A 12,406-nucleotide genomic window follows, 5' to 3' on the forward strand; every position below is an offset into this window, starting at 1 on the left:
TAAGAGCACTCATTTTTTTTTAAGAGAGAGAGAGAGAGAGAGAGAATCCCAAGCAGGCTCCACGCCCACACCGGGCTTGATCTCACAACCCTGAGATCATGACCTGAGATGAAATTAAGAGTCAGACGCTTAACGACTGAGCCACCCAGGTCATCCCTGGGCACTCATTTTTAATAGGCCTTAAGAACCTAGCAATGTCTGCAAAATTAACATGTGGTGGTTGAGCGTAGAGCTCCTCATTCCCTTAGAATGGGATCAGATCCTGTGTACCTTCATAAAGATTAAAGCACTTGGAATTATGAGCATAAAAGACTAAACAGTGGTGCCATGAGTTTCTGTAAGAGAGTCCACAAATTCTGGTTTCTAGCCATTTGTCAAAATACTGAAGAAGACACAAAATAAAAATATCAAGCTGTCTTCATCTAAACTATGTATTTAATTTCTTAAAAAAATAAATATCCTGAACCAGTTAAAAATGGCAGCTTAAAAAACGGCTAGCTCCTGACCCTCTAAATTTAGAAACACCACTCAAAATATTTAACAGATGTAATGTTTAATTCCTTGATTTGAATCGTTTCTAGGTTAGGAATCACAAACTCAGACATCGACAGAGCTCAGGCTGTGACATAAATATGTAGTGGGCATATGGTGGTGGTGATGAATTGGAGAGCATATACCCAACTTAAAAGGCACAGCAGTTCCTACCAGTCAGTTATTTTCGTGTAGGTCTGTGGGCCTACTTTCTAGATTTTGTAACTTCTCAACAAAAGCTCTAGGTATTAATGTGCAATCTCTTAACATTACCTGTAAGCAACCAATACAATGTATTAAAAGATCTGTGTGACCCAAGCAACAAATGCCAGTTGACCAGATCTCCATTACTGATGGCCCAAAGGAAACCTGTGATGGTTAGTGTTAGAATCTTAAACTTTAGATACTGCAACTATTTATAGATATCTAAGTTTTACCATTTTGGATATGAAAATACTTCTTGAGTAGGGTATTTAAAAATCTGATTATTTTCATATTATATACATTCCTCATCTGTATAAGTATTCATTCTCAGAGTAAGTAGAAGGCATAATATTAACACTATCACAAAATACTAGAGCACCTAAAAGTTAGGTTATTTTGGCCTAAGAACAACTTCCACTTAATATCATATTATATTTCAGCCACTATAAACATTCTTATCAATTTATAGTTTAAGTTTAAAAGTTGCTCTAGTATAAATTAGACAATAAATATACATTGACAATTTATTACATGTCTACTATTTTGAGGTGCTATATAGCTTTTAGAAAATATGTCTTTTATATAAAGTTTAGAAAAATCGTGTCCACAAGGAGCTTACAGTTGTCACTTAAAATTAAGTAAAATGTGGCCACCAATCACAAAATTACACAGTTAACTGCGTAGACTATAAAATAGATTTTAAAATTATATATATAAATGAATACATGTACACATATCTATAGATAGATCCCTATGGAGAGCAATAGGGGAAACAGTAATTATGTAACTGTATATATATATTAATAGAATGATAAATTATATAACTCAGATCATCAGAGATTTTGCTACCACACTGAACCCTTCCCTCAACTTAAATCTCTCACTTTACACTGACTTTTTTCCCCCTCAGCTTTGAGAAATGCGTGGAGAGGTGACTCTTAGCTTAAAAACTTCCTTCACATTTGTGGGTTCTCCTATCATTTTGGTTATAACCTTTCACTATGAGGTTATCAAAAGCCATATTGTGTTGGCTTCCTCAAAATCCTGTTAGTGTTAAAAAATCTCTGAAGTGTGACCTGTAGCTGAGAAGTCCCGCCCCAGCACAATCCTGTCAGGCTCTGTCACAGGCAATTACAAAAGCTTCACCTGGCAAGCCTCCCGGGGGAACTGCCCTCCCCGCACCAGGTACAGTGCACGGTGTGGAGGAGTTGTAGTCAGGGACTCAGGCCTCAGGAACTCAGGCCTCAGGAACTCAGGCCTCATGGACTCAGGCCTCAGCCCCTGGGCCTGCTGTGTTCTTCCGCGTAGCCTGTCTGCATTCCCAGCCCTGGTGCCTCTATTCAGAGGCCTCCTTTGTAGAGGCTCTTGGCCATGACCTTTTTAACACGCCGCTGTCAAGGCCACCTTATGAGGGCCTTGAAGACTCCTTTCCACTCTGATTCAGTATTCAGTACTTTTCCGCTTCAGCCCTTTCTCCTTTCCCTCTACCTGGCTTGTCCCCTTCTCTTAAAACAAAACAAACAAACGCAACACAACACAACACACCCATCAGGACCTTTAGTTCAGGGCTCCCTCAGCAGAGAGACAGTGACTTGCTTCTGCACTGATACTTCTGACCTTAGCCCAGCGCCATTTTCCGGGAAAAAAGGGACATTGATGAAGCCAGCACCATCTTTCTGGCCTCTCGCTTATACTATAGCAGTAAGTGAATAAAGGCTGAATTACTACTTTCATTTTGGCTGTCGTTTTAATTGACCACTCTGACAGCTCAGTTCTACAAGCTCAGCTTTTGACAGTAGCTTTCCTTACTATAATGTAAATAACTTATAAAAGCGATCCAAAAACTGATGTGCAGATCCAGTATAGTGTACCGTTTCCTGATTATCTGATTATTTACCATCTCATTTATTTGAGATGCTTGATATCGCACCCCTGCTTGCCCATCCCTGAGAAGTCTTACCATTTGGAACTCACAACCTACAGAAAGGTCCTGATGACTGGAGTCAGATTACTTTAAATTTAGGCTCAGCTTCTTACCTCATAGAAGAATAAATCACAATTTATGGGCCTTGATTCTCATATCTTTATTACAAGAAAGACATAACATTACTAATACAAATATCTCAAAAAATGTTTTGAGGATTAAATTTAAAATGATTGTTGTGGGGCGCCTGGGTGGCTCAGTCGTTAAGCGTCTGCCTTCGGCTCAGGGCGTGATCCCGGCGGTATAGGATTGAGCCCCACATCAGGCTCCTCTGCTGGGAGCCTGCTTCTTCCTCTCCCACTCCCCCTGCTTGTGTTCCCTCTCTCGCTGGCTGTCTCTCTCTGTCAAATAAATAAAATCTTAAAAAAAAATGGTTGTAGTAACCCTTTTTGAAAATTCTACAAAGTCATTAGTTTTTACAAAACTTTACTTCAGTGACTGTTTTTTTCTTATTATTATGATTCCTTTTCCCATGTCATTATCCCGAAGCTCTCCTTGAAATAAATCATTAAGCTTTCCTCTTTATTGTCTTTCTCTCAAGTCCTAATGATGCAGCATTTTATTTAAATATTGAAAAATGTAATATTCCCCTGAAAAATGGTCAAATTAAACATTCTGGAATCTAAGGACTGTTGCAATAAGAAAATACACTCAAGCTTTTTAAAAAAAAAATGTAGTAAAGTTATTTTGAAATTATTCTTTGCACAAAATATCATTTTACAAATAAATTTTCATATATACCTTTTCCTTTTTCCTCCATGTCTTCTTTCTTCTCCTTAGTGTATTTCTCTGTCATTCCTTTACAGCTGCTGCACAAAATGTCTGACCATGAGCAACATGGGTTTCAGAGATGCTCATCTTCTTTCTGGCGTAGTAGTGATGATTCATCTTCCTGTCTAAATATTTCTTCCATTACTGTCACTCCTGTCAACTCGCCTGATTCCAGACTGTCATTGGGACTGTTAATACCACCACCTTCTAAGTGTGGCCTTCCCAAGCCAATCAGTGAGAGCAGCCTCCCAAGACCTCATGTAATTTGCTAAGCAGAAAATTCTCTTTTTATTATCCCACATACTTTTTTGTAAACTCCACTAAAATGTGCCATTTATATCATAGTGAAAAACATCAGGTATGTCTTGAATTAATGTGATGGGACCTGGCAACTTTGTGTGCCATTTTTGCTTCCTTTGGGTACCTGATATCAGAGTTTCAAGTAGAGAGTAGTGATGGTGTACAAATCCACAGAAAGGCGAATTAGGACAGGTCACTTCAAAGGACCCTCAGATATGGCAACTGGGAAATTAGGTCATTGGTGATATTGGTAAAAGCAGTTGTAGTGGCGTATGGTAAAAAAAAGAGCAATATCTCAATTGATATGAGTTAGTACCTCTTCCAAGGAAGTTAACCTTGAGGGAAAGAGTAAGAGATGGGAGGATAGAGAAGTAAAGACATTTTTGGTTGTTGTGTTTTGTTTTCAAGAACAGTCAAGATTTGAGTATCTTTATATCCTGAGAAAAAGGAGAGACAGGGAAGCCAGGACAGACAGAAGGATGGGTTGATCAGGAAAACAATATTCCTGAGTTGGAGGAAGTGGCTAAGGGATAAAGTTGCCTCAAAGTCTTTAGACAGTATTTTTGGCTGATAAAGTGAGCATGTTGTTAAAGAAAAGGAGATGACACCAATTTTCCTGCATGAAGAATGTACCAACAGTCATATTAGCTGAATAGCAAACCTGTCACTCTTTACAAACAATCAGCCTTAATTTTCTTCCATTACTTTAATTACCTGTGAGTCAGAAAAATAAATATATTCTGAAAAGTCTAATTTTACTGTGAAACATGCAAAATAATCTCTGTTCATGTTCTTTGAGGAAAAACAAGTTTTTTCTTACTATTCCTCTCCAAAATGGTAACTCTCTTTCTTTTCTAGAATTGTATGATTGCACGTGTGTGTGTGTGTATTTTTTCCCCCTGAATGACAATCCAAGTGATGATTGTTTCATTCCTGGGTTACATCCTGGTCCAGACCAACCCAGATAACGATGATTTTGGTGGTATATTTACTGATTATTAATTTATTTTGCAAGATAGCTATTTATCATAGAAAACTTAATGAACTCTTACCCAGGAATAAAAGGCACTGCAGTGAACATAATAGTTGGCTGTCACTGTAGTTAAAAATACAAATTAACTTATACTCTTCAAAAATTTTTTAAGTTGCTATCAATTGCATTTGAATGGTGATATTTAAGAAGGTGCCTTACTTATGTTCAATTATTTGTTTCCAACTTATGGAATATATATTACTGATACCATGTTTTTATATAGTTTCTAATATTTTCAATTTTCTGATACAAATGGGAATTGTTTCTAGATATACCAAAAAATTCAATATCTTTTATATCTATCTAGAGTAGTGTTGTCACCATTTTTGCCATCATCTTTGAGGTCATTGTTGCAGGACTTTTCTGTTGCTTTCTTGCCAATAAACATTTGCTATGACTGGTTAAATCATATGGATTGCCAACGTTTATCTAGAAAATGGCAAGTTCATATAATTCAACTGAATTTGTTGTTCATATATGTTCTCTATGCATATGGAATATTTAGCATTGTAGTGTGTCTACCTGAAATACTGCCTTAATTCACATTATTTTCATTGCAGGCGGGCAGTGTGACACCTAAGTCACCTTCCACTGACATCTTTGATATGATACCATTTTCTCCAATATCACACCCATCTTCGACACCTACTCGCAACGGCACACAGCCTCCTCCAATACCTAGTAGATCTACTGAGATTAGTAAGCTTTCTAAACAAATCAATATTCTTTGCTATATTTGTGTACATTTTAAATGTGTAATTGATACTTTATGGAAAATTACATATTTTAAGTTCACTAAAAGTGTTAATTACCAAAGAATTATGTTTATTTGTGTCAAATCAGCTAATCATATTTAAGTTTATAATTCAGAGTATACTACTAAAGACATCGCTGTTGCATTTGAAACTACTTTATGAAAAATGATATTTTGGTATAGGGGTATTTCTATCAATACAAAGCATTTAAGTGTATTTTATTATATTAGGGGTTATACTTCTAATGTTTTAATGGTTAAAAACAACTTGGCAGTAATTATTTTATATTTTTGACATGTTTAGTAGAGCTCAGTGTAAATTTTTTGTTACCATAGAGTATATGAATATTCTTAGTTAAAGAAATATATAAATATATGAATTCATGATTTGTTTATTTATTAACCGTATATAGGTGTTCTCTCTTGATATCTAAAATACTCTGCATGCATCGATTTTCTGATTTATCTTCTATACATTTGGAAGGAACATTAGAGTCTCTTAATGATGAATTAGAAAGCATCCAACAGATGCTCATTTTCAATGTTGTGATTGTATTTTGATCTGTGCCCTGTCACAGAAACGTAAAGAATAGTCCAATGGCCATGCTCAGTCATTTTGTCCAAAGGGAAGCTGAAGAAAAGAGTTTTACATATTATGCTTTATTGCATCCTCTCTGATTCACATTAAGACATTTTCAGTATAACTCTGAAGTTTTAGCTTGGGCTTAAAGTATGTCTATGGGCTTAAAGTATGTCTTGGGCTTAAAGTATGCTTTAATTTATTGGTTTCCCCCTGTTGAACTTACCAAAATATATTACACGTTAGATATTCAATAAATTTTAGAGAATTAATTTGTAAATGCAAAGTAATATCATTAGAAACTTTAAAAATCAGTTTACAAAAATATGTCAGTACTTTTACATAAATGAAATATATATTTAAATTCCTTCGAATATATTTTGTGCCAATGCAAAATATTTTTTCAGGAAATAATCCATAATATATATGCCATACTGTGTTTTTAGCAAATGTTGCCAATATCCTGATATCATAATAGGGTATTTTTTTTGTCTTTATGAGTGTCCCAGATCTCTTCCTTTACTGTTTTTTAATTCCTTGGACTTAACCACTGGTTTACTCATTCATTTATTTAGTCCAATAGGCATTTGTATAGCATATATGCTAGACTTCGGTTATAAACTGGAATTTGAAATATAAATTAGCTATGTATCTACAAAAGAAGATTTTAATCCAAGTCAAAATATAAATTGAGAAGAAGAAATAGATTTGAAAATATTTAGAAGGAATAATCTATCACGTTGGTAATTGAGAGTTCATAATCAATTATGGTTCAGGATTTTAGACTGATTTTGTTAACAGGGAAAACTAGAGATAGGAAAGGTGGAAAATGCATTCCATTTTAGACAATTGATAAATTCGATATGCCTTTGAAAAATCTAGGCAAAGATGCGTAAATGGTTTTAGGGAATTTTTTAATGAGAAACTGAAGTAACACCTTGCTACATTTTTTAATATCTGATGATCCTGAGTGCCAAAGTTCAGTAAGTACAATGAACTACCTATCTGTCTAGATAGGTAGATAGATAGATAGATAGATAGATAGATAGATAGATAGAATTCTAGATACCTCTATACTATATCTATCTATCTTAATAGCAAATGCTGTTGGAAAAATGGTACAGACAGACTTACTTGATACAGAATTTCCACAAACCTTTTCAATTTGTAAAAAACCACAGTATCTGTGAAGCATTATAAAGCAAAGCACAATAAAATGAGATATGCCTCTAATGAAAATCTCCATTCCTCTTGATCAGCTCTTCTTCCTTTTCATTAATTCATTTCTTTTCACAAACATCTATCATGTGTAAAGCATTGTTGGGCGGGCTTGTGGTATAGTGGTAACCAAGGCAGTCCTCCAAAGCTCCTTTGTTCTCCAAGTTCTGATTTATTACCTAAGCAACATCAGACTGAGGAAAATAACAACAGTAATAATAACACCCCTCCCCATATAGAATGCCTATGTATAGTATATCATATATATGTAATATTCATATAGGAATTGATTCAGAAGAAAGAAATTTCATAATTTAAAAATTTTTAAACAACAGGCCATAGTTTTATCAATTATAAACATCAATTTTAACTTTGACACTTCTTTAGTGGTTAAAAAATGCATACTTTAGAATATATGTTACAGAGAGCTTTTTGATATTCCATTATTGCTATTTTTAAAAAGAAATTTGTTTCTGGGGCGCCTGGGTGGCACAGCGGTTAAGCGTCTGCCTTTGGCTCAGGGCGGGATCCCGGTGTTATGGGATCGAGCCCCACATCAGGCTCCTCCGCTATGAGCCTGCTTCTTCCTCTCCCACTCCCTTTGCTTGTGTTCCCTCTCTCGCTGGCTGTTTCTATCTCTGTCGAATAAATAAAAATAAAATCTTAAAAAAAATAAAAATAAAAAAAAATAAAAAGAAATTTGTTTCTGGGATAGGAGACATTTTTAAAGAACCTGTCCCATTGTGTTTATTTAGGAAGGTGACATAATTTCATTGTACCTGAGATAATGTGCCTTCAACTCTCTCTAAGTAAATATGAGATTAAGTTATAATGAGCTATGCGTAAAACTATTCACCAGTCTACCTCAGTCCCTCGTCTTGCTTCACTATCTATTGTGTTACAAAGGCATCAGTAAATGGAATAGGGAAGTCTCAATAAGTAATATATTAATTGTAGTAAATTAAAATTGCTTCAGTAAAAATACAGGTATTGTAATATAGTAATTTCACATGTTTGGTGAATTTGATATTGAGAAGTCTTAATTAAACACACAGAAGCCTCTCTGGATAATAATTCCTTATAACCAGTTTTTAATATTGTCATAAAATGGATCTTTGCTTCTTTGTTGGTGTTTAACTAGTCTAAGCTCAGGAAAGCCCAGCATTAAAGTGTGTGTGGGTAGGCACTCATTTGGCCATGTGAGTAGTTCTTTATATATTCCTGCCTTTGAAACCTAACTCACCCCAACTTACTTCTTGTCATTTCATTTACTAAATTATTTCCTTCCTTTTAGAACGGGACCTGTTTGGAGCAGAACCTTTTGACCCATTTAACTGCGGAGCAGGGGATTTCCCTCCAGATATTCAGTCAAAATTAGATGAGATGCAGGTAACTGTTATAACAGATTGGCCTATAAATGGTTTATTTCTTTTTAATATGGGACACAGAGAATGTTATATACCAAAACTACCCTTTCCTTGAATTATTATCACTATAAAAACTTACTTGAAACAATTTCTTTCAAATATTAATATCCATTTAGTCCTAAAAATATTCCTACACATGATAAGGATAAGTTTTTATTTTGTTTTGTTTTGTTTTTAATAGTGCAATTTACAATGGCAATAAGGTGGTTCTTTTTTTACACAAAATTACATGGATTCTAATGGTTCATTACTTTGAAATCCAAAAATTACAACGTAATTGTACTAGGTTTACAAGATTTCATCTCAGTTTTACCAATTATGAAATTCAAATTGTGAATGGGTAGATGAAGGAAAATCTTAGTGAGAGTAAACTCAGTCTCTCTTAAAAGAGGCATTGTAGCATTGCAGCCATGGTTCTAACTTCTGGACCCTTACTGGACAAGCCTGTACCAGTGACAACTTCTTCAGTAATGTAGTCCGGTTGGGTTTTCACTTCTCTCTCCCTCTTTTATTTTTCAATTTTTAGTTGTACTAGAAGTGTGAAGATACTGGTTTTAAAAAACTTTTTACAGTGGGCCATGATTAAGAAATAGTGTTAAGGGGCGCCTGGGTGGCACAGTCGTTGAGCGTCTGCCTTCGGCTTAGGGCGTGATCCCGGCGATCTGGGATCGAGCCCCACATCAGTATCCTCCACTGGGAGCCTGCTTCTTCCTCTCCCACTCCCCCTGCTTGTGTTCCCTCTCTCACTGGCTGTCTCTCTCTGTCAGATAAATAAATAAAATCTTTAAAAAAAGAAAAAAAAAAAGAAAAGAAATAGTGTTAAAAGCACCAGAAAAAAAAAATCTTCTCTTTATATTTGCCCTTACATTTTAGTGAAGTTATTATATCTTATTATTTATCAAAAAGACTATTTATATGGTAGAACATAGGCAAAGACCAATTACATGAAGCTGATGGAGAAGAGGCAGTGAAGAGAAGGAGTCATTCCCATTTACTAGGTGATTTATTCTCTGTGCTTCATTTCCTGGACAAAACAATTAACGGTGGATTCTGATCTTCTAACACTGGTGAAACACCCCTTCCTAGAAAGATAATATAAATATCCTTCCACCCATTTTGGACTACAGCTATGAAGCAGTCATCTTCTTTTCTAGGTTTTATGTGAATTTCCTTATTGTTCTGGATATAATAATGCCTGCATCTTGACACTTGGATTATTTAACACATGCCTTGAGATTTTCAAAGAATATGTTAAAAGAGAATTTCTTAAGTTGGGTGATGGATAATTTTGTTTTACATGAAAAAATGATTTTAAATCCTTTATATTGGCTTAAATTGTAACATTTCTTAAATATTTACCAAAAAACTTACAAATAACTTATCCTTACAACTCCTATACAACTATTAATTCAAAAATTATAAATTAATTAGAAGCAAAATTACAATACCTAATAAAATTCAAGTTAAGAACTTCAACAGGAAAGGTGATGTTCTTTGGCCGAAACCAAAACTACCGATGGCAAACTTCTATTGTTGTCAGCAATATGGTGTTTGGTGGTACAATTTCTCTCCCTCTTTTCTATATTTCAGATACTATGAAACTTTCACTCAAATGGTGCGTGATTATTTAGCAAGAATATTTTATTTATTTCATATGGAAGCAGTCCCTTTCCTTTTTCATAGTTTCAATGGTTAGGTTTGTGCCGCTTGGGACTAATGCTTTTGTAAGAACAAACACAAACATGGGCTCTGAGGTGGGGGTATTTGTTCTCAAGCATTATGCAAATCACAAAGACTACTTTTCTATCAATGTGTTTTTCATTTTCACAAGACTGAAAAAAATTCTGTAGATTTTTAAAAGTAAACCTACATTTGCAGAGTTTTGTAGGAACTAACTTTGAGAGACACTGTATTGGAATGATGTAGTGATGTGTTAGTTAAATAATGTTAAGCTGTGGTATTTTTGCTCCTGGTTTTGTTTTTGCCATTTCTAATATTTTCTTAATGTCTTTTTTATTCTTTTCTGCTTTCATGGTGGGTAGCGCCAGAGATGGTTGGTATATTATTTTCATAATTTTAAACAACTTACCACTTCTTAAAGCTAAAACCTTAATATTTGCATGCTTAACTTAATATTCAAACAGCAGTTTCACACGGATGTTTCTGATTGTTGTGTTTAAAGAGGTTTTACAATCCGTATTTTTATTTTTTTCAATGATATAGTCTCTCTTGCATTGTCCACTTCATTGCTTGTCTGGTTTTTTGTTTTGGTTTGGTTTGGTTTGGTTTTTCTTAGTTCAAGATTTACTTGCAAGGTCACTTTAACGAAAATAAAATAATATTTTCTTCATCTAAAGTCTGTGACAACTTTTGTTATTAATCTTGTTAGCCTAATTAAGCTAATGCGCACATTGGCTACTATTTTGATCTTTGTATATAATGTAAAAACGGTACAGTGCAGTGGGTTGTATACATAATATTGTGCTAATAAGCCTAATGAGATATTTGAGGTTTCTCTTTTACTTACAGAGGAAATCAGAAAAGTATCTTGTGTGTGTCAGAATTTAAGCAGAAATGTGAAGTCATATTTTATTATAAATTGTTAGAAAATTAAGTATTTATTTGAAATCAATATTGCCATTATTTAATTTGACATAATTTAAACTTCCTGGTACGTGTCACTGAGAGGCAAATCAGTTAAGTAGTATTGATAGCCTGAAGTGTACCCTCTAAGTTATAATAATTTAATACATTAAAAAAGAAGCTTGGCAAAAAGGATGAAAGAATTTTGCATGAAGGGTGTTAAGTCAGCTGGTTAATAATTCGGTAGAAGATCCGTGCACAGCTGTAACTTACAATAAATAGCCAAGTAAATTTCAGAAAGATTAGTCAGTTTAAAATGCTTGAAATGCAGTAGAATATTTATAAGACTTTTGAATTGGAAAGAAATTTTTATAAGGAAAAGAAAAATATGCCGTTTTATAGTTTCTATAGGTTTTTGTAAATTTTTTCCTTTCTCTTTAAAAATATATAAATATATCACATAAACATAATTAAGGTAAGTAAACAAATAATTAGAAAATTAACAACCAAATAAATAAGAACCCAGCAGTTCACAAAAGACCACAAGTGGCTAATAACGCACGTAGACGTGTTCAATCTAGCCAAAGAAAATCTATAAATTAAATAAAGAATGAGAAATGCTATTTTAATCAACCAAATCAAACATTTTATTTCCTTGCTAATAATCAGTACAAGCGAAATTGTGATGAGACAAGATTTCTAACTCATTGCTGGGCCACGGTCAGTTTATAGCATCCCTTTGGAGAGTAATTTGTTAGTAACACTAATATTTTTATTTGAGATCAGAAACTTTAATGCAATCTCTTCTGAGAAGAAAAGGACTATAAATGTGGAAAGCTTCTAGTTAATTTTATTCATAATTATGAAATACTGGAAACAGTTAAATTACATTAAAAATAATACATTGGTGGTTGCTAGAAGGAAGAGAAGTGAAGAGACAGGGTAAAAAGGTAGAGACTTCTGGTTATAAAGTAAATAAATCACAGGGATGAAAAATACAGGGAATATAGTCAATAATATT

The 12,406-nt window shown here is 34.2% G+C and overlaps 1 protein-coding gene across 14 annotated transcripts in view; it reads left to right on the plus strand.

The window, feature by feature from the left end:
- Window positions 1-12,406, plus strand: part of GULP1 (GULP PTB domain containing engulfment adaptor 1) — a 247,233-nt gene that overhangs the window by 231,450 nt on the left and 3,377 nt on the right. For 12 of the 14 annotated variants that reach the window (XM_087861957.1, XM_087861955.1, XM_087861951.1 and 9 more), the window contains 3 exons: window positions 3,526-3,750; window positions 5,384-5,522; window positions 8,670-8,764. In XM_087861957.1, the coding sequence (XP_087718083.1) occupies window positions 3,526-3,750; window positions 5,384-5,522; window positions 8,670-8,764 (459 nt within the window). The remainder of the gene's footprint in view (window positions 1-3,525; window positions 3,751-5,383; window positions 5,523-8,669; window positions 8,765-12,406) is intronic. The other 2 variants (XM_045806288.2, XM_045806304.2) reach the window with 1 other exon arrangement.

This window comes from Ursus americanus, chromosome 1 (assembly GCF_024610735.1).
Source record: "Ursus americanus isolate L20-20 chromosome 1, mUrsAme1.1.p, whole genome shotgun sequence".
Classification (NCBI taxonomy): Eukaryota; Metazoa; Chordata; class Mammalia; order Carnivora; family Ursidae; genus Ursus; species Ursus americanus.